Below are 26,070 nucleotides of genomic sequence, written 5' to 3'. Positions count from 1 at the left end.
GGTTGTGACATTCACAAAGCCTTGCTATTGTAAAGCTGCCTTCTACCTGCCTTCACTTTAATATCATCTGACAGCAAATGGCTTCACCATTTAGATGGCACAATTGAAAAATGTGCAAGAATATTAGAATATTACGAGTATTATTCCCTGTCTGTCAAATTGATGTACTTTTACACGTTCATTAGGAGTTCATTGTTGTCCAGCATTTCTGAAATATTCACCTTTCCTGGGATGAAGACCTCTGCCTGATTGCCACCTTCTGGCAGCTGCTAGAAAGTTTGGAAAGCTCACATTAAATCATGGTGAAGTTAGGAATAATTTCCTAATTTGCCTTGCACCCTGTGTTGGCTGGGATTGGCTCCAGCAGACCCCCGTGACCCTGTAGTTAGGATATAGCGGGTTGGATAATGGATGGATGCATGGATGGATGGATGATAAAATGCTTTTCCTCCAACTCCTAAGAGAGGACAAAATGCGCATCCCTGTCATGATATTTGGTGGCACATTTGGAAAGTGCTTGAACTACACATAAAGAAGGCAGCAAATGCCTCATTAGAGTCAAGGGCGGAATTCTCCAGAACACTTCACTTACCGGAGGGCCAGCTATGCCTTGAATGCCAACAGGACCTCTAGAGCCGGGCAGTCCAGGACGTCCCAGAATCCCAGAGGGGCCGGGAGGTCCACCAGGTCCTTGTGGACCCTGTAAGAAAGGAAAAGACAATGTGAGAAACCCAGAGAACATTAGCAAGAAAAAGACTGAAACACCCTTTGATGGCCAACTGCCATTACTGCAGGTCCATCTGGCCTATCACTACAGCAAAGAGCCCCCACTACTGAAACATCGCTTACCGGCTCTCCTTTTGGTCCAGCATCACCCCTTTCTCCAGGATTACCAGCTTCTCCTTTTGGTCCAGATGAGCCAGGTCCTCCAGGAGGCCCTGCATTGCCAGAAGGTCCAGGTGGTCCTGGCTTACCGATGTTACCTGCTGGTCCAGGGGGGCCAGGGTTTCCCTTTAACAGAAGAAAGAAAAACAGCAAGTCATTGTAAAGAAGATGGCCGTACTTCTGCTCCGCTGCCACCTGCTCTGTGTTCAGGTGCAGTGCCGGTACATTTGATTCTTCATGACACACAGACTGCAGGGCAAAGTAAACCTGTGCCTAGTGGCTGCCAGTTGGCATCAGAGGCGGCAGACTGAACAATGTGTATGGGGGTAGGGTCTTTGGTTATCTTACTCACAGGGTACAAACTTGAACATAAGGCCACTAAAACAAACCTGCTGTAGATCTGTTTGGTTTCTCTGCAGTCACAAAAAGTCTGGACAATAAAACCATCAGTGATGAGCCTTCGAGTCGCTCAAACTTACATTCACAGAGAAATGTTAGAGATTTGCTTTGCAAAAAGCTTCACAAAAATGTTTCATAGCCAGCAAGATGTGTGTCATTGTCACATGAAGAAAGCTGTTTAGTTTCTGTCTGGAAGGCTTGTCCGCCAGTAATTCCATGAATTCTATCTGTCATTTAATAATTAAATAAGGATCTCTAGTGGTGATGCCGTGAGGCGTGCGTTGTGCCTGTTCAGGTGGTCTGATGCCCAGTTTGCCAATTATGATCACAATCTTAAAGGTGTATCCAAAACAGAAGTGAATCTCCACAGCGTCTGGAGTGTGCAAATCTGCAGAAATCATAAATCAGGAAAAGGCAGCTGCCAGGTAACAGCAAGAGGAGGGCTTCCTATATAGCGCCTTTGTCTGTGAGGAAGGCCCAGTAATGCGCACAATGGGGTCCATTTAGTGTGGAAAATATGCAGCTTTTTAAAAATGAGCTGCCCTTCCATTACTGCTCTGCCCAAGGCCTGCTTATTCTAGCTTGGCAATCTCAGAAAATGGAGGCCAAGCAGGGAAGCTCCTTTATGAATTTGTTTCAAGCACAACGGAATTCACCGAGGGGCTGCTCAGATCAGACGGTTATGTTTGTCGTTTTCAATTCATTCGAGGTCACTGCCATGTTACATTCAGGGCTCTACGTTGGCACCCACTTAAGTTTAGCGCCAGGCTCTGAAATAAGAAGCCTTAAACAGCTTCAGCCGGAGCTCACGTCATTATTACAAGATGCTGCTTTTCTAAAAGTTTGAGGGATTAACAAGACTGCTGTGGCTGGACAATTGTTCAGCTCCTGGACCCCTAAGCTTTGGACTGATCTCCTGCCTTGTGTGCTGGATGCTGAGACCCTCGATGTCTCTGATTTGAGTGGCTAATTAGGCAGTTCAGACCGCCATGATGCTTTTAGTAAATTGCTCAACAGTACAAGCTTGGCCATCATCATCATCATACTGACCCTCTTCGATTCTGCCACATGGATATGTTCTTCTCTAAATTTTGCACATTTGCCACTAAACATGTCTGCAAGTTTTTTGGAGACGCCATGACCGCACTGCGCTTTATTCTTTACATGCATTAGGAGGAGGGCTTGTTACGTACATTTGGACCGGGTGGGCCATTGCCTCCACGAGGACCTGACATGCCAGGGGGTCCCTAGAAAGGAAAACAAAGCACAGTAAGACTGTGTGAAGAGAGTGACAAACTCACACACACCACCTAGAGAGGAAATACATACAAGGCCTCCAGGAGGTCCACTGCCGCCTTTCTCTCCAGCAGGACCAGGAAGACCCTGAAATAATCCAGAAATGTATTAACACTCATTGCTGGGCAAAGACACTTTTGAAAAGACCAGCACTCCCATGAACCCCAGGGACACATTACCGCTGGCCCAGCGACACCAGATGGTCCCGGACTTCCTGGCGGTCCTCGTGCTCCACTTTCTCCACTGGGGCCTCTCTCTCCTTTTACTCCATTCTCACCATTTATCCCCTGTTTTAAAGAAATGAACAGAAAGAACCCTCCTTGTCAGAAGCAGCAGGCAGTGCCTGGCAGGAGACTCAGATAAGAAAATATATTGGTGTTAGTAGTTTGAGACAATGGAAAGAAGCAGAAAGTGTGCCAACTGCACCTGTCTGGTCAGATGTGGAGAGAAAAGAAGAAGAATGTCTGCTCTTTACTCCAGACGTAAGTAATTATCATCTGTTCACCTGCAACCAGATTGTGATTCTCACACTCAAATGTGACACCAATGCAGATAACTTGTGAAGGAGGAGACGCATCTGCCTGCAGGTCCACCACAGGACAGCTCTGCACTCCAGCCATTCCTCCATTGCATTGACTTTGTTCCATTTGCCATCTCAGCCTTAAGGGATGTTGATGGTGATACAGCTCTTCTGTCAGTATGGAGTCCCCACCACTCACATATGTTTCTATTGACATGTTCTGATCTTTGTAAAAATGAATTTGCCTCACGTCCTTCATTCTTCATCAACACTCAAACGGGTGCGGAGGAGAGTATTGGCAGTACCTTATTTTTTCAGTTGCCACAGAGTTCATGTTAGAACGGCGTGAAATTCGATAATTTCTGATGCTCGTTTTTCATCTAATTCAGGTGAAAACTACACCCTGGACACACAATCCAGATTAAAATTATCTAAAATATATCAGGAATCGAAACAATGCCACAAAGCTCCTGCCTCACTAGGTCATAAGTTCTGGGGATGTTGTAAGTTCACTCTTTTAGTGCGGACGTTGACTTATGTCGACAGGAGGGGTTGAGGGCGACAATCAGTTGTTAATGGAGACAAAACCTACTGTCACGTCACAAGCATTCTCTCTCTCTCTGCTTGGAGGAATGCTAGACTCATTGACTCGCCATCTAATCCTTGCTTGTGCGTGAGTTACGAAATGTAAACAAGACAAGATGGCATCGACATCTCATGAGGGAGCGAAGCGAATGCAGAAAGCAAAATACTCAGCAGACGATGTTTTGCGCATTATCGCTGAGTCAGACTCTGATTTTTCAGAATCTGATTCTGTTGACATTGATCAGGAGATCGAGCAAGAGAGTGAGAAGCCGGTATCAGTGGATCGGACACCAGCTGATGCTGCTCCAGCTGATTGACTGCCAGCTGATTGCATTCGCGCAGCTGACACACTTACGGCAAGATTCGTGTGGGAGGAATACCCAGGCATTGATCCATAGGAGCCAAACTGGCTACCGGACTTCACAAGACAGCATGGCTTGCTGTTGGACACGACAGATTACCAGCCGCTGGACTACTTCAGGCTGCTCTCTCCTGATGCCGCTTTTCAGCTACTGTCAGACGAGACAAACAGGTAGGCAGAGAAATTTTTTTCACCACATTCTCGTTTTTCAAAGTGAAAACCCACAACAAAAGACAAGATGAAGGGCTTTGTGTCCTTACAAATAGAGATGGGACTGGACTGGTGATATAACTTCAGGCAGCATCGGTCCAAATGTGTTTTGTTCCCTGGTGGCTTTGGACAGGTTATGCCACGTGATGATAGGTACGTGCTGCTCCTGCAAAGTTTTATTCACTTCTGTGAGAACCAGAAGCAAATCCCAAGGGGTGAGCCAGGCTATAACCTCATGTATAAAGTTCAGCCCCTGCTTGACATTGTGGAGCCAACATAGAAACAATTTTATCAGCATGGCCGTGATTTGTCTGTGCATGAATCTACGAGTATGATATAATAAAAGTGATGCCAATATATGCCAGACAAGCCCGCAAAGTATGGCATAACGGATTTTGTACTGCAAGATGCAAACACTGGTTTCTGCCTGAAAGTCATCACATATACAGGAAAGTATTTCTTCCAAAGAGAGAACTGTCCTTTGACAAGTCAGGTTGTGCTGCAGCTGCTTCAGGGCTACAAACATTCGAGTCATGTTGTGTACATTTGGAAACTTTTTAGACATGCCCAGAATTGTTCATGGAGCTGCAGAGAAAGAGAATTGGAGCTTGTGGCACAGTGAGGGTGAACAGGAGACACAGGCTGAAGATGAAAAGAGGTGACATGACGGTTTTCATGCGGGTGGTGGTGGCATGGCACGACGTCAAACGGGTGACTTGTCTCTCTACAGTACACACTAACGATACATGTGAGAAAGTCTAGAAACAGACAATTGAAAAGGAGGCACCAGGGCAACACGTATTGTAAGAAGTGCAACGTGGCCATGCATGTAATTGGCTGCTTTGAGCGAGATCAGACTTTACTGTGTAACACGTACAGTATGTGACATGGATGTGAAGTCATAGAGTTTGCAGGCTCATACAACATGCAAGACAGTAACATCTGTCAAAAGTAAAGATTTTTGGTTGGTTTGATATGTTAAACAATTGCTTTGTGTTCTTTTTTAAAGCGTTAGTTATATTCAGCCCTGGGAGAATCAGATCTTTTGGGCAGAGATATTTATGATTTATGAGATGCATGCAGATTTATACTCTGTTAAACCGAAATACTCTGACAGCAGCACTTATGGCAGGACCGGGCAGTCTAGCGATCAGCTCGTCGTGACGTCCTGCACTACACTGGTGGTGTATCTTTCAATACTCCATGGGACAGTCACGTTTTATATTACAAATAACAAGAAAAGCTTTAATAAAATGAACTGTAGAAACTGTAATGAGATCACAAATGCAGTAATCCATCTAGCACTAGACAGAAGGTTGATAAGAGAAAGCATGTGACACCACAACAGGGGTCCGTTTACATAAAACACTTCAATTTTAAACATACCGGTGTTCCAGGGAAGCCAGGCTGTCCAGTAGATCCAGGTTCTCCACGTTCTCCCTGAGGATGACAAAGTCAGAGATTTTAAAAGAGGAGAAAAAAGGACACGAGACAATCCTCTTGGAAGCAATATGAGTGAGACTTACAGGGGGGCCTCGACCGCCAACAGGTCCGGGACCACCAGCAGGGCCTACTTCACCCTAAGAGAAAAAAGTCCGGCATCAAAACTGAGCCCATCATGTGGCGGCCACACAGCTTAGCCTGGCTTTGTATCTCAACTCACCTTCTCACCAGAAGGGCCAATGGGACCAGGAGGACCAATGGGACCTATAGGACCCTGCAGAAAAGACAAAAGAAACTCTTGAAATGCTAAGCTTTCCCACAAACTCTTTAAGAGCTAAGAGCTCGCCTGGCTTATTCTTCACTTGGCCGTTCTGCACTTCTCATATGCGTCCATATGAATTTTACGGCAGTGAAACTCCTCTTCAGGCTCCGAGCAGCAAGTGGTCATCTAAGTCATGCATTTGGTCAGATTCGTATCATTTTGTTTTAAAGGAGGAAATGCTTTTTGGGAAATTGCAGCCGCATTCCTCCTTGTGACGTGGCATCTGCTGCTGGGATATCAAACTGGGGTGGGAGATTCTGGAAGTGACTGATTGAGCTTCTCAGCTGATTTCTTGATTATCAGTGTTATGGAGATGACGCTCATATGCTGTTTCTGTGTGTAGTTTGTACATTAACTTGTCTTTAGTACATTTTCTGTAATTGGTTGCTAATACAATAAACCTTGGCACTGACTGAGCTGATTTTGGCACAATTTGGTTTTTGAATTACTGTCACTTACTTAATATCTCAAAGGTCACATTGTCATTTTACAGAACCCACACTCTCGAGCTTCTCTAGTTTTACAAACAATCTGATTTTAATTCATTTCTTCAAAATGTCTCAGACATGAATGAAATGTTTCTCCATATCTCATAAAAAAATTCAGGTATTGTCGTAGATAGAAGTTTCAATGTCCATTTACTTAATTTCACGGACAAATCACAATCTTTACGATGTCAGTAACGTAACAGCCCCCCGGTCACCTCGGTTCTCTTCTGAACCCCGCCATCCTTCTTCACTTTAAAGGTTGCTGTGATTTCTAAACAGCTGTGGCCTTGTGGTCCGATTGTGTTGGCCGCACCGCACCGCACCGCTTACTGTGTGTTTGGCTCTCCTGCCATCGTATGACAATAACACCCGCAGCAGCAGCCGAGGCAGACGTGTTCCTCTTGTGGCAGCGTGTGATGTCACAGACTCCATTTTAAGCTGACTCGCCGTCACTCGGGCCTACCGACATTTGAGACCTCTGGTATTTGAGCAGGTTCTCCATCTTTTTATTTATTGTGTTTTAGTTGTGATGTCATTCTCACTGTTTCCAGGACCTGCAGCCACACCAATTTATGAATCTGTGGTGCCATCTTATTTCAGCTGTAAATGTTCTTTGCTTGAATTTTGAATCCGTTTGAAGGAGGTACGCAGCTCTTCTTGAACGAGAAGTTGAAGGATTCTGCTTGCTGACTTTAGCCTTCTTGTGACATCGATTCTCACAAGACCTCAACATGAACGTCTACACGGCCGATCTTTCAAGTTTGCTAGACTCTCCGGGTTTTCTTAATTTTTATTTTTATTTTGCATTCTGCCACAACGCCATTTGGTGCCCTGGCGACCTCAGGTCAGGTGTACAAATCAGGACCAGCAGATGCTGTATGAGACACGTCATGTTCTACACACGTCATACTAACTGTAGTCTCGTGAAAAGATTCAAATCAACTCACTCGGCCCCCATTTTGTTTAAACGTTTGTCTCTCAGCTTTGCAGGCCTTTGTCCTTGTGCTTTGAAGGTACGATCCACGTTTGGGCGAGACGCTCAGGTGTCTTTTCTTGCTTGGTTTTTGACTCTCCTTTTTCCTTCATTTCCTGCTCCGTGTTTATTTATCTTTTGAAGAACAGATGGCGGTTTTCACCACTTGGTATTACATAATTGTGACAATGATGTGGTTTTCAGGACATTGGAACTCTAAATATCTGATTGCTTTTGTTATGAAATGTTGTTCTGCCGCAGTCGAAATGAACTGACATTGAATTTTGATGGCACCGGTAATGAGAGACTCGTTCACAGAAGTGACGTCGAGTGACGTCGGGTGACAGCGATGCCTCAACAGCATATCAGTCAGCACCGCAGATCGGTCATCGGCCGAGTTCAGGGAGAGTCGTGCGTGTGACTAATGCGGTCAGTTGTGATTAACCATTGTGTTTCTGATTTACGTTCTGGATTTGACTCAAGCTACAGTAACAGGTTTGATTTACTGATTTTCACTCGACGTGTTACTGACTGACTGACGTTTCATTTCCTCCTTTTGTCTCCTCAGTCGCTGTGCCCCGTTTTCTAGTTTTCTGTTTCTGGTTGGTGATTTAAATCAGTTCTAAAGGTTAAGTGGGGTGACTGGATGGTCAGGCAGATGGCTGAAGAGTGCAAATGGATTCATTCTGCTGAACTAAATGCTGTCCACGGTTCATAAGAGCTACTGGACAGTGTGGTGTCACGTGCGGTGACGTCAGCAGGTCTTCTTATTCGATTGGCTCATCTCAAGCCAAGAGGCCGTCAAGAGCTCCGACATTCAGTGAAGCTTTTCCTATGGATGACCTGAAAAGCACACCAGCGCCAAGAGGGAGGCCTCTGGCCTGATTGGTGATTGTCAAAGACCCCGCAGTTGTCCAGCCGCAATGGCTTCCCCAGTGGTTCTAGGTGTAAATGCAGCGGCTCCTTTCTTTTGCACCAGCAGTCATCTTGTCTTAAAATCTCTGCCGTGCTTACTTGGGAGGTTCAGGTTGGACTGCAATGTCAAAAGCACACATTCCCAGGGAACGCACATCCACTACATATTTCCAAATATAAAAAGGCGCTAACAGACACCCCTCATTCTGTAAAATCGCCCCACATTCGCACTTTGAATCATACAAACCTCAGGCCACAGCACTCACCCTCATGCCATCTTTTCCAGGTGATCCATCACCTCCTCGGCTGCCGGAGTCTCCCTGTAGAGAAAAAAAACTTTGGGTTAAATTCTTAAAAGGTGTGCATTGAGAGCTGGTTAGGGGGCACCACACACTGTTAGTTTGAGGCCAACTCATGTCATTTCAAGAAAAGAAGATAAAGAAGCAGAAGAAGAAAGCAGGGAGGAAAGGCCAACCCCATTAATCACAAGCAGGAGGGCACAGCACGCGATCAAAGCACCTGGGAGTCTCCTGGTTTCGGAGTCCCTCCACCTGTCCTCGTGCGGTGGCATGTGCCATGGAAGGAATTTCCAGTGACAAAGAAATTTCAGGAGGAAGCAGAATCCTTCAGACGCCCACCACTGTGACTGGCAAAGGTGACATTTTCTCTTCCCTTCATGTGATTTGATGGTAGCAGTGAAGGGAAGAAAAGAAGAGTGGCAAAGATTGGGAAGGAAGTGGAAGAGGAAGAAACAAAGAGGTGGAAGAGATGAGGCAGCACGTTATACAAACCTTTTCACCTTTGAGTCCTGGGGCTCCTGGTCCACCTCGTTCTCCTGGCATCCCTTGCAGTCCAGGGCCACCAGATGGTCCAGTGGGACCAGGGGGGCCTGGAATGCCCTTTTTTAAAAACAGAAAAGGCAAACATGTGAAAACTAAGCAGATGACAAAGCAAACACAGCACAGTTGTTTCTGGAACACAAACACCATGGGAGCCAAAGTGATTTGAAAAGAACATTGTGGGCGATCACCACGGACATGGAGGGGAGAGCAGCTGGGTGCTGAAGTCCGGCACATGATGTTAAGACTTTCGCTTGGCAGGGTCTTAAGAAAGGGGCTCTAAAAATGACTTGGCACAATACGTTCCACTTGATGGTGTAGTGCAGATGGGCCAGCAACCCTGGCGAGGTGTGCTCACTATGACTGGGCCTGTCACCCTGCCTAAACACACACTGCCTCACAAATGGTGGGCTTTAAAAGATAAAGATGAATGGCATTAGAAAAGCTGTGATGGGAAGAGGCCAATTGAAATCTACTGGACTAATTCATTTCTAATTTTAATCTTTATTTTCTTAAACTGAAAAGGCCAGCTCCTTCAATCTCTCCTCGTAGCTCGGACCTCTTAGTCCCAGAATCAGCCCAGTCGCTCTTTTTTTTTAATATGGAGCTCAGAACTGAAGACAGTTGTCCAGGTGCGGCCTGACGAGTTTGTTACATAACTTAAGCATAACCTCCTATGACTTGTGCTGTACACGGCAGGGCGCTATATAACCTAACATCCTCTTAGTGTTCTACATCACGTCTGTCACCGGTCTCCATGTAGTTAGTTACAAGTCCACTATGACCCTCAGCTCCGCCTCATAATGCGGACTTCCACTGCGTCCTCAAATCTCAGACATTTTCTTCCTATGTGTAATTCTTTCCATTTACTTCCATTAAATTTCATCGGCCACAGATCTGCCCGGCCTGAGTGCCATCTCTCTGTAGCAGTCTTGATGATTCTCCATTATCTGCCCTTCCGCTTAGTTTGGTAGGATCTGCAAACTCCACCAGCTTATTGTCCTTCTCAAATAGTTCATGGATATTAAAAAGAGAAGCAGCACTGACCCCTGCTGGACACCACTCGTAACATTGTCCCCTGACCATAACCCTCTGTCTCCTGTGGGGACAGGCAAAGGGCCAATCCTGTCAAGAGCAGCCACTGTTAGACATTGGATTGATGTCCTACTTGATCTTGTGTATGACTAAGTGGGCAAAGTGACGCGTCTACCTGGCTTCTGCCAAGGTGAAACTGGTCAGGATGAAAAATGGCCAATCACTTTAAAAAAATGTCTATCTCTTCTGATACTTTATCTGTGCACCAGCAGCACTAGAAATGAAAGCTTTGGGCCTGCGGTTCTCACCTTTCCACCATCCGGGCCAGGTGGGCCTGTGTTTCCTCGTTGTCCTTGTGGTCCAGGTGGTCCCTGAAGTCCTCGCTCACCGGGGACGCCATTCTCACCCTGTAAGAAACAAAGCAGAGAGGGCAGAATGAGGGCCATGAACTGAACTCCCAGAAAGTCAATGTTTAAAGTTGGCTTTTCAGAGCTGCCTGGTATTTTATTTCAACTTCTAAGAGATTCTCTGTGTGTCGAAATATCACACACTTCTTGGATTTGCTGTCTTTATTCATTTCTTCACGTCTCGTTTTCTTTGCACCACCACAGCCACCACCTAATCCAAGTCCTGTACAGCCGCCACTTGATGCTGCAGTGACTGTCAACAAGGCCATTGCCTCAAAAGAAAATTGGGGACAATTTATGAGAAGTAGAATGCCCAGTGGGGCTCGGTGGTCTTTTAGCCTTGAACCCTGCTGAGGTTTTTTATTTTTTCTGTCCTCCCTGGCTGTCTGACCATAGTATCGGACTTATGTGATAATCAGAAGACTCTTAAGGACTCTTAATTAAGGACTCCACTTTATTTGTTACTTGTATGTCGGTTTTATTTAAGTGCCTATTGATTTTGTTCTTTTTTACTACTTTTGGTATTTCATTTTTTTTTCACTCACTTCTAATTTCTAATTTCTAATTTATTTATTTTTCTTTCTTCTTGCAGTGACAGGCGTCGTACCTCGACTCTGGTGTGCATTGGCCATTTCTTTTCATGACTGTGGTGTCAATTCTCCTTTCTTCTTGATGGACTTCACGTCTGACGACTACCCGATGACTGGGGTACCTCAGCACGTCTGGCCTATCAGTCAGGATTTTGTTGTAGAATTCTGGGTAGCGTCACTTGCTGTCATTTATAACGCTTAAGGTTCCAGAAGGTTCACCTCTGAGGCTACGGGCCATTTAATTAGTGTGTGCTTTATGATAAAACTTCAGGGGCTAAGTATCGACCTTGACGTGTCTTATGTTTAATCCAAAGCCAAACTAAATAGAATATGGAGACTGTAAACCTGAGATCCATGATGAAAAAGCAATGCCTTTTTATTACAGCAATGGCAAACAAGAAATGTATTAATGCCAGCCTTAGAAGTTCACTCAGTAACACCACGTGAAATAAAAATAAATAAATAAAAACGTCGAGGTGAAGAATTACAAGAAGGCAAAGACATTCATTGCATAAGACATCTTCGGATTATACATGTAAACCCACCGAGGTCCCCTAAAAGCAGCACATAAGATCAAATGAATCTTCAGAAAGACTCGGCACCCAGCGAGTGCTCATGAACTGCCACCTCATCTTTAGGGAGACTTCCGAGCCCAAAAGATTCCAAACCTGCCTATGAAAACATCTCTGGTGACTTAAAGCTGTTCATCTACGTGGCTGCCATGTCCTCGTCACGTCCATGCTGGCCTCACTTTCTGTGACCAAACATGTATGCACTGCTGATGTTGATCGAGTTCCCTCATCTCACACTCTCCTGATTTTGTGGTGCAATTGGAGTGTTTCTTGAGTTCTGACTCAGTCAGTCGGCGATGTGCTTGTGTCTCACGTCTGTCTAATGTCTGCTCCAGAAATAGTTTCACTTTGTAACGCCACATATCTCTTGAATGTCAAGCATCATCTATCATCTCCATGTCAGAGACAGATAAGGAAAGTCAAGAGCCACGTTAGAAAGTCTCTTCAACTATTGGCTTCACCTGATGCTGAGTTCACTCGCGAATACGTTCACATCTTCTTCTTACACCCAAGACGACGCCATTGCTGAAGACTACAAAACACATCCATGGACTCCAGCGTCCTGGTCACATTCTCTCTTATTAACTTGGACTTCAAAAAGGCTCCTTAATGGCAGACCTGGAAGGAACCACCAAAGGAACCTTTGTCAGCGTGCCAAGCAGACTTCATGCCAAATGTACACCATGTGGGTCTGCTGATTTTCCATCTGAGGACTGACCAGATGGCATGGCAGAGCTGTCCAGTGTGCCAACCATCAGTCTAAAATGTCTGCCCTCATGATTTGTGATTTCTTGGAGTAAAGACTGAAGCACCCCAACATCTGCTCTTCTGATTGTGGTCCAAACAATAGGAAATCCAAGGACCAACACACACAAAGCTTAAGCTGGTCAACACAAACACACCTGGTGACGTGTTGAAGACCCAGCACACTGGGCCCACTGGTGCCCCATTTAGAGTATGTGCCACTACTGTCCTCCTTGTGCCTCAGCGACACACAGAGTGCTACATACTAAGTACCTCAACAGGGCCGCTGCCAGCTCAATGCTCACGCCTACTGCCACTGCCAACCTGTGGTAGATCTGGGTGACTTTTGGAAGTTTGCCCGTGCAGTCGATTCACACTTGTTCTGCTTTCCAGCTCCTTTTCTGTCCTGCTTGCTTTCGACATGAATGACCGGCCTAACCTTAATTCCTCTTCAGCCATCACCCAGGTGAGTAAAAAATGGAAGGAAAGCAAAAAAAGGTGCAACGTGACATGACGTACCTTGGGACCTGGTCCTCCAGGAAGGCCATTCTCTCCAGGTGGGCCCTACACACAGAGACAGGATTATTTGGTTATTTGTGTGCCCCTCATGCCCCAGCAGTCCTAAAGAGACTCGTGACAAACTCAGAGTGCAGTGACGCTGTCATCACATTCACCCCACATTTTCCCACACCAAGCACCTCATCCAAAAACTCACCGCTTCTCCTGATTTTCCAGCCTCTCCTGAGGGTCCTGGTGGGCCTGGCAATCCCTAACGTGGGCAAAGGGAAAAAAAAGTGGACGTGAAAGGACATTCCCAGCATAGTATGGCAGAGTGGCACTCACGGCATAGTCATATTACCTGGAATCCAGGTGGGCCAGATCCGCCCGGAGGTCCCCTTTCTCCAGCAGGTCCCTGTGGAAAGTAAATGAGCAGGAAATGTCAAGGTCAGAGGGTCCAGACATGGCTCTGAGGGTGAAGATACAGACAACTGGGAAGCAATCCCAAGGTTGCCTTTGCACCAGGCAGTCGCTGTGCAGTTGGCATTTTGCTTGTCTTTAGTGTGTCAGCACCTTCACTCGCTCAGTGTCCCTATGCCAGCTCTCATTCTCCTATAACTGAAGCACTTTAATCCCGTGTTCTTTTTCTGTTTCAATGCCAGGATTTCCACCTCTTTGCCACTTCATCAATCTGCCTCTGTGCCAGCTTCATCTCCTCATTCCCCCATGCCATCCTGCCAGTCTGTCAATGACTTTAACGCCCTCTGACCTCAAACTCATACCCCCTGCTCCTGCTTCTAGGTGGCACCAGCATCGCCTTAAGACCTCCACAACACCAATCTACTCACCGCAGGGCCAGGTCCTCCAGAAAGGCCAGGGTCACCATTTTTCCCATCTGTCCCCTGCAAGACAAAAAAGGACATTGCAGTCATTCATTTTGGGACAGACCACCACCCCTCTGCGCTCTTTCCCCATGTCAAATAGCTGGCCAGACTTACTGGTGTGCCAGGTGCCCCTGAGGGTCCTCTCTCGCCTGGCTTCCCAGCAACACCCTGAAAGACAAATGCTATGTTAGCTCAAATTCAAAGACAGTGCTGGCAAGTGGCATGCCCAGCGGCCACTGTGCCACCCATAGAGGCTGGATAGGCTCAGAGAGCCACCATCTGTAGAGGTGTCACTGAGGACAAAATGACAAAGAAGCTTACATCATTCCCTCTGGGACCAGGGAAGCCCATCACACCAGGAGGACCTCGGGGACCCAGGTTGCCAGGAGGTCCAGATCGGCCACTTTCACCAGGAGGACCCTGTGGACAAAATGACATTTAAGAGCTTTTGGGAGACAAAAGGTTAGTTTTATGCAGCAGCTCACTTTAGTGGTCTCCATCCTGAGGTTCACTGACAGACAGACAGACAGCATTCAGCAAAAGACGCGAGACAGGAAGAAACGGTGGGAATTGTTGCTGGACATCAGCGCGTGGGAGAAAGCAGTGATCAAAGTTCAGGTTACACATCCGGGGGTCAGTTTCACAAATGAGGGCAAGCAGAGTGGCTTAGTGGGGAAGTCTCTGGACTTCAGACTCTGAGGCTGTGGGACCCTGAGTGAGTCACTTGACCTGCTTGTGATCCAACTGATGGGTCTGCACCAGCTGGCTATATGGACGAGGCCTACTCTTGGCATTCTTGCTGTTGCATTTGAGTCCACCAGAGAGTCTCCTTTAGACTTTCTGAGAAGCCCACCACAGTTACCAGCAAGGCATACAATTTCTCTCTACAGGAGGTGATGGATTCGTGGGCCATTCCGCCCATGACTCCGTGCCATGTGCCCTTGATGGTGACCAGTTTCTTGCCACATGTTGCACTGGCACTGCCTGCCAGCTGTGTTTTCCTGAGCCTCAAGTCAGAAACCAGGAACTGAAAGGCCGCAAGGAAAACCAAGGCAGAAAGAGAAGAGAGCGGGCACATGTCCATTTACAACTGGATATTTCATCATTACAGGACTCTTATTACCCGCACGTATGTAGCGACACATCACCAGCCTCTGGTGCCCATTGTTATTTATTTCCTCCAGCTCAAATTGTCCACCGTTTAATGTCAACCAAATTGACGTCTGTATGTCACACTCGGGGACACACTTTAGGAAGCACAGCACACTGCGGACACACTGCTTACCGGCTGGCCTGCTTTTCCATCAGCGCCTGCATGTCCCGGAGAACCTGGCAAGCCCTGCGGAAGGAAACAAAGACACTAGATGGGTTAAGAAGTCTGACCTGAGGGTCTCGCCTTTGGCAGGTCCATTGCCACTCACTCTTTGTCCTGGAAATCCGGGTGTTCCAGTCTGTCCGGGTTCACCTGGCTGCCCCTTTGGACCAGCTGGCCCCACTTCTCCTCGCAGCCCCTGAGGTCCCTGTTGAAGATGGGTACCAGTTAAAGGTGACATTTGTTGAGCATCACAAGTGAAGCCCCTTCACCCATCCCAACTGAGGCAGACTGCAAAACCAAAGGTGACACACAGTCATACCTTCTCTCCTGGCAGGCCATTGCCACCTGGCACTCCTCGCATGCCTGGTAAGCCCTATAAAGAGAGGCAATGAGTGAGCAAATGGAGAAACGTGAACTGGGAATGACGATGTGAACACAGAACTCGGAAAAGATTCTTACTCGTTCTCCAGGATTCCCAGGTTGTCCAGATGCACCAGGCTCTCCAGGCTGTCCTTTTGCTCCATCTGATCCTGGTAATCCCTGAGGTCCTTGGGGTCCGGTGGCACCCTGGGAGAGGTGAAGCCATAGTGAGTGGGAGCCTTGAGAGCAGTTCACTAATTTAATGGGTCACATCAACATTGGAAACAGCACAGGGGCCTTTCACTCAGATCAAAGGTCATGCCTCTCATATACTCATCCCTCCTCCTCGTTCCAGCAGTCACATTTCCAAATGGCATGAAAAAAGATTGGCAAACTCACATTCTCGCCTTTGGTGCCGGGTTCACCTTTGCCACCTGGTTTTCCTGCTTCTCCCTAACAAACAAAGAACAGGAAACATGGAGTCAGCATCTCAGTTTGGAGTCGAGGGAGCAGATGAAGTCAGCCAAAGGCTCTGTGATAAATCTGGAGATGTTAAGAAAACAGGGCACAAGACTATTTACACTGTGCCTGAGGTGCGAGTCAGACAGCACCAGACATGTTGGATGGGCTTGGGAATCCATTCCACAACTCAGAATTGGATGACTGGAAGTCGAAGTTGGTTGTGGTTGGCGCAGACTGGGTGCTATCAACGTTTGCGACGGAGGTCTATGACTGGGGATTCCTGTGTTCATATTTCTTCAAAAACTGGGCAACTGATTGCACCCTAACCCTAACCGCTGACATTTGATTTACACAAGAAAAAAACGGAAGCATTAAAGAAACGATCTGACGAGAATAGCATTGCCTTTGTCAAACTGTGAAAATTTGGAGGTGTGAGAATAAAAACGGTGAAGCCATGAGCCGCCATTCCAACTCCACGAGCCACAACTGATGACAATGACCCTACATGAAGTCTCTCAGATCTCAGGTTACATTGGTGAGCACCTAGACCACCTAATGGCTGTCATTGGTCAGGTCTCACTTTTGCTTGATGGCGACTGTTCTGGGGTACAAAATCTGAAAATTTTGGTTTATATTTTCCTTATATTTTGCTCAAGACAATACAAGATGTAATTAAACACAGGGCCTCTTCCCAGTTGTACCTCACTTTTAAAAGAGCTGTCTGTTCAGACAAAAAGAGGAAGACATGGCAATGCCTATCAATGGCTATCAATTACTTTATAACCTGAGAAAGGTGGGCATCTGGGACAGCAAGTTGCTAAATGGCTTCACAGCCTAGGAAAGGAAGACATGCCAGTAGGCACTAAGCAACATCAAAAAGTTTTATTGTTTATCATGTTGACAGCCAGCCAATCAGAATATCAAATTTTCTAATAAATATTCCTCGCCTGAAGAGGGACACAGGAGCGAGGAAGAACTGGGAATTCTTCAGTGAGGTAACATCCGATTTAAGCAGTCTGGATATTTAGTGTCCCAGGACTCCACACCCCCAAAGTCTGTAAGAGGGAAGGCCTACCGGGGGTCCTCTTTGTCCGGGGCTACCGTTACTGCCAGCAGGGCCTGGTGGGCCCTGACCTCCTTGCAGTCCTGGGCCTCCTGGGATGCCTGGTGCACCCTGAAAATAGAAAGATTTCCATTAAAGCATGTAAAGCAGCTGTTTGACTACTTTGAGGATGAGCAGAAGGAAAGATGTACTGACCGCTGCCCCCTTGGGACCAATTGCTCCATCTCTGCCAGGACTTCCCTAAAAGAGTTCGACAGAAGCAGGGAGAAGGTTACAAAGGAAAAAAGAGAGCCTCCCTTGTGAGAAAAGAATACCAAGGCACATTTACTGGATTGCCAGAAGCTCCAGCTTGGCCAGGGGGACCTGGTTCTCCTCTTTGTCCGGGGGTGCCATCATTGCCACGTGCTCCAGGACCACCATTTTCTCCCTGGGGTACAGAAGAAGGACAGAAAATGTGTCAAAGGAGAGCGGACGAGGGGTAAGGAGAAGGAATAGGTACAAAGTCACCACTGTGGACTTACTTTAAGTCCAGGACCTCCGGGGAATCCAGGGGGACCAGGGGGTCCTGGGTTACCCTAAGAACAGAAGAGTAGAGAAGACTGCGTTATTAAAATTACACCTCACCCCCGGGAGCCAAATCGCTGCCCCTCTTCTATTTTAAAGAAAAGCTGAAGTTTCCTTACAGGCGATCCAGCTGATCCGGGAGAGCCATCATTCCCACGAGCACCCTGAGAAGGAAAGATGGAAGGAGAGAATCGAGGTCACCTCAGCTCAGCTTTAATCTGTAAAACTAAGGTGCTTCTGGAGCCAAAGGGTCACTTACTGGGCTTCCGGAATTCCCAGGACGTCCTCTTTCACCAGGAACTCCACGTGGGCCCTGAAAGCAGAAAACAAAAACGTTGGATGGCCACAGCGGGGGTCACCAGCAGAAGGTGCACTCTGACCTTTGGCCACGGGGGGTGAAGAACATCCGCTTACCATGAGGCCTGGTTGACCGTTCTCTCCTGGTCCACCGGCTTCTCCCTAAAAAGAGGAGCGATAAGTCAATGACTGGGCACCGGTCGACTTTAGCTTTGCTTCACAATTCTGTGAAGACAACTGCGTGATTGAGTACAGTAAGGACAAAAGGACCTGCCTTTGCCCCAGGGGCGCCATTTTCACCTGGAGCTCCATCCCTTCCATTAAAACCCTTAAATAAAAATAAAAATGATTAGAAGGGAACATACAACCCACAGTGAGACCACCCGCTCAAAGAAGACAACAAAGGAATTACATGACGAGAAGGAGACTTGAAACAAAGAGAAGAACATAAATGGAGGAGCTGGTGAAGGCACAAACGGTGCAGCAGCAGTCAAAAAAGTGAACTTACGCGATGGCCTTTCATTCCAGGAAATCCCGGCATGCCAGATGGGCCCTGCATGCCCTGGGGGAATAAAAGAGAGCACTGGTCATTGGGTTGGGTAAAGAATCACTGGAAGTCACTGGGTTAGCTGGGAGGTGACCCAGGGTGGTCACTAAAGCCACCTCACTTCATAATGACACCATTATGAACCTGAGGCTAAAGGCCATAAGTGCTGAGGGGGACAGGATAAGGCAAAGGAGACAACCCACCTGGGGACTGGGCTACCACCTGCCATTACTGCTATTACTGGTTATTTAGCAGGTGACTTGTTCCAAGGAAACTTACAAATCAAACCAAACAGTATGAGAAAGTGCAATGAAAAGCAAATAAATGTAAAGTGTCATCCCAGAGTTAGAGCCAAGATGGGCTCAAAGGCGCTTGATTCTTGGTGAGGTTGGCACAAGTGCATTGCCCAGAGGGGAGCACAGAGCTGCAATGTCACAGCAGTGCCACCGTGATGCCTGAAAATCAAATGGTGACTTCAAGAGGAGCTTCTCGAGTTAGGTGTGTCCATCAGGGCTCTTAGTAAAACTAATAATAATACATTTTATTTATATAGCGCCTTTCCCCTGCTCAAGGCGCTTCACAGAGTCTTAGTAAACGTAGGTACAGTAAACGGTCCCGATTGGAGCTCAGCTAAACACAGCTGGACGGCTTCAGGAGAGTCAAAGGGGGGCTTTGAATGATGAGCTGGGGGGTCGCAGTGTCTACAGCCAGAGAGTGTCGGAGGTTGGGTTATATAGCGCCTTGACTTGTGCACTGGTGGAAAAAGTCTACTGAACTGGAAGGGTTACAACGCAGACACAAACTTACTGGGAGAAAACTAAGAGAAGTAGGCTCAGTAAAAGTAGCATTTAGAACAAATAAAAACTAAATGAGTATAATAAATGAGTAAACACCCTCCATTGCCCATGCTGTGAGCAGAATATAACAGCAATCAGGCAGTTGGTGCCTAGTCAAAGATGGTGTACTCCACTTCATAAAGCAGCGACATTTCAACGACATTTAATCTGCTCACGCCTATAAAATTTAAAAAGAAATCCTAAAAAGTCCAAGCAGAGCACAGCTTGTGGTTCTTATTGCAGACGCCAAACACAAGGGGCCCACCGTCCACTGCCTGGCACGAGACTGACAGGTATGGCAGCAGGCCACAAGTACATGGTGATCATTAAGATATGAAGTCAATACGCTTACTACACTCTTTCTTTAGATTTTATTTTATAAAATGTTCTCATGTACGGTGGATCTCCTCAAGTAGAAAACTTACATGCAAAGCTGTACTCTGCTCATTTGTCTGTCAAATGTCACAAACCGACTGATAAAATTCCAAACAGTGAACAAATATGACAGAAGGGTCCGGCGCCATCTCTTTGTTTGCAGCTTTCTGCTGATGTTCAGCCTATGAAGACACTTTCATCTTTAAACCAAAAGTCAAATACAGAGCTTGGCATTGATGATTAGCAACTGCAACGGGCCTCGCGGCGCCTCTCCCTCTGAGATTTAAACTTAGTCGGCCTCGCTGTGAGGCTCCACGCTACTCACAATGGACGTCAGTAAGCCGATGGGAGGTCCCACGTCTCTGGAGCCTTTGGCTTTATAGCGCCCTGACTTTGGAGTGAAAACCGAGCGCGATCAGCTGACTCTGAAACAACAAGTTCAGAGCCCCCGGACATGCGGACCCTTCGTTCAGTTTACTGTGATTTCTGTTTGAACCACCAATGACGCGACTTGCTCAGGGTTTTCTTGTAGCGTTTTATATTTTATTCTGTGTCAGTGTTTTGCGTGTCCTCCATTTATCTTTGTTTAATGTTTGACGCTCAGGTTATTCGCATCCAATGCCCTGTTGAGCTTTCTTTCTTAATTTCTATGAAGCTTTATGGGCATGGGAAAGGCACGATATGAACAATGTACTGTATTATAATTATTTTATTATTATCAGAGTGTAAAGAAAAACAGTTTGGCAAGACAAAAGTGACATTCAGCAAGTCCAGCCTTACAGAAACAGCGTAAAGGAGCACATCGTAGAAAGTCGGAGCCCAGTTCATATTAAACAGCACAGCAGAACGACGATTAACACGCGACACTGAGACTTTGGTGCTTGTGCTGCACACGGAAATTCAGGCCAAAAGGGCGATAAGTAGAAGACTTTGTCACTTGTTCATGTTTGTATTAATAATAATATTAATAACAGCTCGTTACATTTATATTGCGCTAGTACAGCACGTGTGTGTGTGTGTGTGTGTCGTCAGTAGACCCGTTCTTGGGTGTCGCATGCACCACAATGGCAGGCATTGATATTACGGTTATCAGCTTTTACAACCCAACATTTTGCAAAGCCCTTACTTCTTGTACAGAACATTCCCGGTAAGCATCACAAACTCACCGAAGTGCACTGCCGGCGCTAAATGCACATAAAGGACAATCTCTTTTTAAGATGAGGCCCCCTGTGGCACTCGCTTGTCCTTTTGGACAGCTGGGCGCCGCTTTCAGAGATGTACGGTGGTATTTTTCAGTGTAATTACTTGTGATTTTTGTTTTCTCCCATGGATTTTTGTAAATGTAAGACGGAGGTCTTAAATGCGGGTACCTTGGCAGCTTTTGGGCCGCCTGATGTAGCGTCCTTGAGCTCGTCTAAATGTGACCAGTGACGCGTGGCGCCGTCTCCTTTTCAATTCTCATAAAGAGTGTCGCTGTCAGCACTAAACCTCCATTGAGCAGCAGCAGGTGAGGGGCGGAGTCAGAGTCGCCACAGCCAATCAACAGGGCCGTTACCGCAGGGTCCCCTTAGGAGCCAGAAGACGCTCCCTGGCCATGACGTCATCTACTTAAACACTTCCAGGTCGTGACCCACGTTTTTTTTTTTTGAATCCTCCACTCTGAACTGCAGATTTTGAACATGGACGATTAATTGTACTTTGTAACAATCTGCCATGAAAAACTTTTGGGATTTATAAATACTTTAAAGAGTACAGTCCCCTACAAAATCTACTCAAGTACAGTAACGACAGTAAATGTAATTAACACTTTCTTTATCGTTAAATGGACGGAGCTGTCGGAACCCCAGCAGCCTCCAAGGCGACCGTCCACCCGCCCTGAGATTAAACACTTCCAGCTCTCCGTTAATTCTTTGATCAGCCATTAGGGTCGAGGCCTAGCAGAAAGGCTTCTCTTCTCAACGGCACTTTGCCGCACTGAAGGGGACGTGGATGGGACAACTTGGGGACTCTTAGAGGTGCATTTGAGTTGTTTCTCTTTTTGGTAATTCTGTTAAAAGCCTAAAGTCATCATACCGGAGGTCCAGGGAAACCGCGCTCTCCATTCTTTCCAGGTCTTCCAGGCTCCCCCTGTAAAGGAAGGCAGAATTTTCAATGGCTGCGTTTCTGCACTGATGGCACAACAAAGGAGCAGGCCTGGGTGGGCTGACTCTGCGCTAAATTTGACTCGTTTTGGCTTCTTGAATGAAATGAAACCTCAGCAACTTACATCTTTGCCAGAAGGGCCTAAGGGTCCAATTGCACCGGGTGGTCCTGGTGGTCCCTGTAAGAAAGGGTGGCAGCGTTACTGTAACGTGCAACGGGGGTCCTTCTGAGTCCGTCTCCCGCACACACTGACATGTCAGACGCTGGCAGTAAGGCTGGCCAGGCCTGAAAGAGCCCAGAAATGACACAAATACTTACAGTGGGACCGTGTGGGCCAGTTTCACCTTGGGGTCCTTGGTAGCCAGGTGTACCCTATGCCAGAGAGACAGCAAAAGAGGATGAGGAAGAAGGAGAGAAAGACAAAGCAGAAGAAGTTGAACACTCCGAGATTTGCCCCCTCGTTCAAAGTTTTCTCTTTTAAGCTCCCAATGGCTGCACTGCGCGTGTGACGTCCAAAAGGTCGACAGTGAACTTTGGTGCCACCGCAGAACAAGACAGGAATCTGAGTGAGAAGACACTTACTGGAGATCCAGGGGATCCAGGCCTTCCCATTGGCCCTGGGGGACCCTAAATCAAAGGACAAAGACAAATCTTACATGAAGGGAATACCCCATAATCATAGCTAGAAATGAAAAAGAGGAAACGTCTCTCACAGGAAGACCGATGATGGGGCCTGGTCCTGGTCCTCCACCACCATCGTACTTGCCAGAGTCCTTGTATTGAGGCTGATATGGCTGCACAGGAGCAGAGAGAGTGTGTGACTGAGCGCCATCATCGCTGGGCAGCTCTCTACATCAGAAACAGCAAGCTGCCGCTATACTCACCCCTGAGCTGGCAGTGCCACCACAGTCTGGGCACACTCCTGGTGGGCCAGGAGGGCCTGGTGGTCCTGGGAGTCCTGGTTCTCCGTTTATTCCGGGTTTACCCTGAAAAGAACAAGAAAGCTTATCAGGCACCTGTATTTACACAACCTGAGACTTGTGCCCATGCACTGGAGTACAACGCACGGCAGGGTGCCAGGACCCACCTCACCCTGTGACTGACTCTCAAGGTGCTGCTGGGAAATGTCAAAGTGCCGCCTACAAAGAAGGTCAGGTGCACTGGGACATGAAATGGAGCCCACCTGGTGGGACACTGCCTAGCATTGGTTTACTGGTAAAGGGTGCCATGGCTCCTTATTTTAAGGCACATTTTGGGCTTTCCAGTATGTTGCAGAGCAGGGCCTCACAATGGCAGTCGTCAACAGCGCAGTGCAGTGTAACACAGCCTGGGTGGAGGACAACAGCCTGACGTGCTCCATTCCAGCCGGGGCACCCAGGGCTCTGCAGACTCCTTGTTGTCAGTGGGCATCATGGCGGCTGACACACACACACACACACACAAACACACCACACTTCTACATGGAGGTAAGCAGACTGACAGAATGTGTGCAGCCGTGCGCAGTGAGAAGGACACACAGACAAAGAAACTCACCGGCTGGCCGTTATTTCCTGGATTTACCTGAAAAATAAAGAGAAAGCAGAAATTTGAGATTTTTATTTTCATTTCACCCTGCAGAAAATATGGCTGACCGTTGGACCAGAAGGGCATGGCCCCAGGAGGACAGCTGGATGGACAGCACACTTGGTGAGTCTCCTTTTGGACCACCTATGGGGTCTGTCAGGAGAAAAGCAGCGGCTGTGACATTAGACGGCTAAATGGAGGGAGAGACAAACTCAGAGATGAGGACAAAATCAGCAAAGCTTTGTGATGTAAAGAAAGAACCGAGTCACAGCCGCAAGAACCAAACTAACCAAAAATAAATCCCCAGCCAGAGAAAGTTCAAGCGCACACACGGCCACCATTTGTCTTGAAAATCCCAAAACCAGGAGAACTCGAGACTGCGCCGCCATCTTCATAGGGGCCAGCAGCAATGAGGTCACACATCACAAAGACACAAGAAAGATGTCCACCGAAATGAAAAACAGAGGCACCGTGCCGATCTGCCACGACAATAAAAAGGGCAAATACAGTAAGAAGATATCTGACGCTGCCCACCGCGTCGAGCACAGATAGAGAATGAAGGGATTCAGAGATCAAACAAACGACTTCCTTTAGAGAGACGCAGATGGCGAGTGAAAAACCTGGCCAAAGAAGTTCAACTGAACCATGAAGACGTTTAAGAGGTCCAAGGATCAGAGCAGATGTCAGAAGAAGTTCAATAATCACAAAACAATCAATAAGCTCCGATGTCAAGCCTGATCGACACGTGACAACAGCCAGCAGAGCAAGAGTTAAACAACACTCACAAAATGGCAGGGCAGATGGCACAAGGAGCTTGCAAAGTGACATCGGTGTGACATCGCCATTGTAAAGGTAACAAAAAAACAAAAACAATCAAATCCCACGGCCTATCAGAAGGTGGCAATCGGAGCTCAGAATGATTTACAGGCGAAAAACATCAAAGACGCCAAATCGAGAAATCCACTTGTAGGCCCGCAATGATGAAGTTGAAAAGTCAGACGAGACGAAACTGAGAGCACAGGAGATGATCAGGAAGTGAAAGATTCCAATGTGCAGTGAGACCTTTAGGAGCCGACCCTCCATAAGTTCATATTCATATAAGTTTGTATTTTCAAATGTTTACCTCTCAGTTCCTTTTCATTCAACTTCTGAGACAGAGCATCAGCTTTACCACATTTATCAACTGAACTATCACAAATCCCACAATTCAAAAGGCTAAAGGAAAGTGACCAGCGAGCCTGTCTAGCGTTTGATGTCTTCACAGATTTCAAATCAAAGAAGATTTTTATGGTCTGGTAAATCACAGAGGACGGTTAATGGCCGCTAATTCTCTTCTGACGACAACACAATTCCTTCCTGCTTTGGACAAAAAGCTGCAAAGATGCAATTTGTTTGTATCTTCTGCTTTCCGAGCAGGTCCACCTCCATCACCGGGTGAACCCCAGAAACACAAAGAGGATGGTGGCAAAATAGGGTGCCATCATGAACAATCCCCTCCATGCCCTCCAGGAGACGCTCTTTTGGAGCACATTTAGCGACTGGCTCATTCCACCATCTGGGGGTCTTTACTGCCCACTGCTATTGGGCAATTCAGTGCTTCCTCCTCATTAAGTTTGTTTTCAAATATCTGCACAGTATTGATTGATTGATTGATTTGCTTATTATCTGTCCTGTGAGTCTGTATCTTTGCTTCTTCCATTTTTCTGCTGTCGTATGCATCTGAATTTCCCCTTTGGACTAATAAAGTCAATCCCATCTCAGCTCACCTACCCCAGTGCTAGAAAGTTCAAAGGGGAGGCTGATGTTTGGATGCTTCAGGAGGAGAATGGAAGTAAAAAGACATCGTATTGACAGACTGCTGAGTGGCACAATTACAGAACTACCATTTCTGACAAATTGTCAAAGCCAACATAACATTGCACTTGCTTGATGAACGAGGTTTCCATTCCAAAATGGCCAGAGTTTCATTTACCTCATTTTTTTTGTCCAACATGAGACAATACGTCATTAACGTGTTTTCTTATCAGGACAGAATATTAAAATATCATCGATGTGAACAAGAACGTGCTAATCAAGAACATCACCAAATACGCCGTTAACAAAACACTGAAATACAGCTGGAATCCTGGCCTTGACGTAATTACTGAGCCGCACTGATCTTAGCCTTGAGATGGGGAATGCAGTGGCGTAGCGTAGTGGGGGCGGAAAAGAATTACTGTATATTTTCGTCTTTTAAATTGAAATACCTAAATAACGGGGAGGCGACACCCACGCTACGCCACTTGGGGGATGGCACATAAGTCTTCAAATAACTCGGTAACCCCAATTTACAGTATACTGTAAGTCCCAGGACCAACGTGCTGTGTGACGAGCCCTTGCCTTCTGCCCAGCCTTAAATTTAAAGGCCAGACGACTTTTGCAATTTGCAGAACGTTTGCCAGGAATCCCCGCTGCCCTTTGAGTCTTCTGGATCCTGCACACCAAGCCAAATACGCAGACAGGCAGGAGGCTGAAGGACGCACATACACTCGTGTCCCTAACAAACGAAGCTTAACGCCCTACAAACATTCAAAAGGTGAC

General features: G+C 46.9%; 1 protein-coding gene across 2 annotated transcripts in view; it reads right to left on the bottom strand.

Moving 5' to 3' along the window:
- Positions 1 to 26,070, bottom strand: part of LOC120531990 (collagen alpha-1(III) chain-like) — a 60,485-nt gene that overhangs the window by 11,865 nt on the left and 22,550 nt on the right. For both annotated transcript variants that reach the window (XM_039757932.1, XM_039757933.1), the window contains 38 exons: positions 23,461 to 23,487; positions 22,812 to 22,913; positions 22,641 to 22,721; positions 22,510 to 22,554; positions 22,246 to 22,299; positions 22,052 to 22,105; positions 21,859 to 21,912; positions 18,536 to 18,589; positions 18,302 to 18,355; positions 18,145 to 18,189; positions 17,990 to 18,043; positions 17,850 to 17,894; positions 17,688 to 17,741; positions 17,495 to 17,593; positions 17,362 to 17,406; positions 17,179 to 17,277; positions 16,041 to 16,094; positions 15,741 to 15,848; positions 15,601 to 15,654; positions 15,388 to 15,486; positions 15,252 to 15,305; positions 14,288 to 14,386; positions 14,081 to 14,134; positions 13,931 to 13,984; positions 13,444 to 13,497; positions 13,300 to 13,353; positions 13,104 to 13,148; positions 10,580 to 10,678; positions 9,189 to 9,296; positions 8,664 to 8,717; positions 5,920 to 5,973; positions 5,783 to 5,836; positions 5,643 to 5,696; positions 2,760 to 2,867; positions 2,614 to 2,667; positions 2,478 to 2,531; positions 850 to 1,011; positions 593 to 700 (listed from right to left, as the gene is read on the bottom strand). In XM_039757932.1, the coding sequence (XP_039613866.1) occupies positions 593 to 700; positions 850 to 1,011; positions 2,478 to 2,531; positions 2,614 to 2,667; positions 2,760 to 2,867; positions 5,643 to 5,696; positions 5,783 to 5,836; positions 5,920 to 5,973; positions 8,664 to 8,717; positions 9,189 to 9,296; positions 10,580 to 10,678; positions 13,104 to 13,148; positions 13,300 to 13,353; positions 13,444 to 13,497; positions 13,931 to 13,984; positions 14,081 to 14,134; positions 14,288 to 14,386; positions 15,252 to 15,305; positions 15,388 to 15,486; positions 15,601 to 15,654; positions 15,741 to 15,848; positions 16,041 to 16,094; positions 17,179 to 17,277; positions 17,362 to 17,406; positions 17,495 to 17,593; positions 17,688 to 17,741; positions 17,850 to 17,894; positions 17,990 to 18,043; positions 18,145 to 18,189; positions 18,302 to 18,355; positions 18,536 to 18,589; positions 21,859 to 21,912; positions 22,052 to 22,105; positions 22,246 to 22,299; positions 22,510 to 22,554; positions 22,641 to 22,721; positions 22,812 to 22,913; positions 23,461 to 23,487 (2,604 nt within the window). The remainder of the gene's footprint in view (positions 1 to 592; positions 701 to 849; positions 1,012 to 2,477; positions 2,532 to 2,613; positions 2,668 to 2,759; positions 2,868 to 5,642; positions 5,697 to 5,782; positions 5,837 to 5,919; positions 5,974 to 8,663; positions 8,718 to 9,188; positions 9,297 to 10,579; positions 10,679 to 13,103; positions 13,149 to 13,299; positions 13,354 to 13,443; positions 13,498 to 13,930; positions 13,985 to 14,080; positions 14,135 to 14,287; positions 14,387 to 15,251; positions 15,306 to 15,387; positions 15,487 to 15,600; positions 15,655 to 15,740; positions 15,849 to 16,040; positions 16,095 to 17,178; positions 17,278 to 17,361; positions 17,407 to 17,494; positions 17,594 to 17,687; positions 17,742 to 17,849; positions 17,895 to 17,989; positions 18,044 to 18,144; positions 18,190 to 18,301; positions 18,356 to 18,535; positions 18,590 to 21,858; positions 21,913 to 22,051; positions 22,106 to 22,245; positions 22,300 to 22,509; positions 22,555 to 22,640; positions 22,722 to 22,811; positions 22,914 to 23,460; positions 23,488 to 26,070) is intronic.

This window comes from Polypterus senegalus, chromosome 6 (genome assembly GCF_016835505.1).
Source record: "Polypterus senegalus isolate Bchr_013 chromosome 6, ASM1683550v1, whole genome shotgun sequence".
In the NCBI taxonomy this organism is placed as follows: domain Eukaryota; kingdom Metazoa; phylum Chordata; class Cladistia; order Polypteriformes; family Polypteridae; genus Polypterus; species Polypterus senegalus.
The sequence above is the reverse complement of the archived record's forward strand: the minus strand, read 5'-3'. Positions and strand labels throughout refer to the sequence as shown.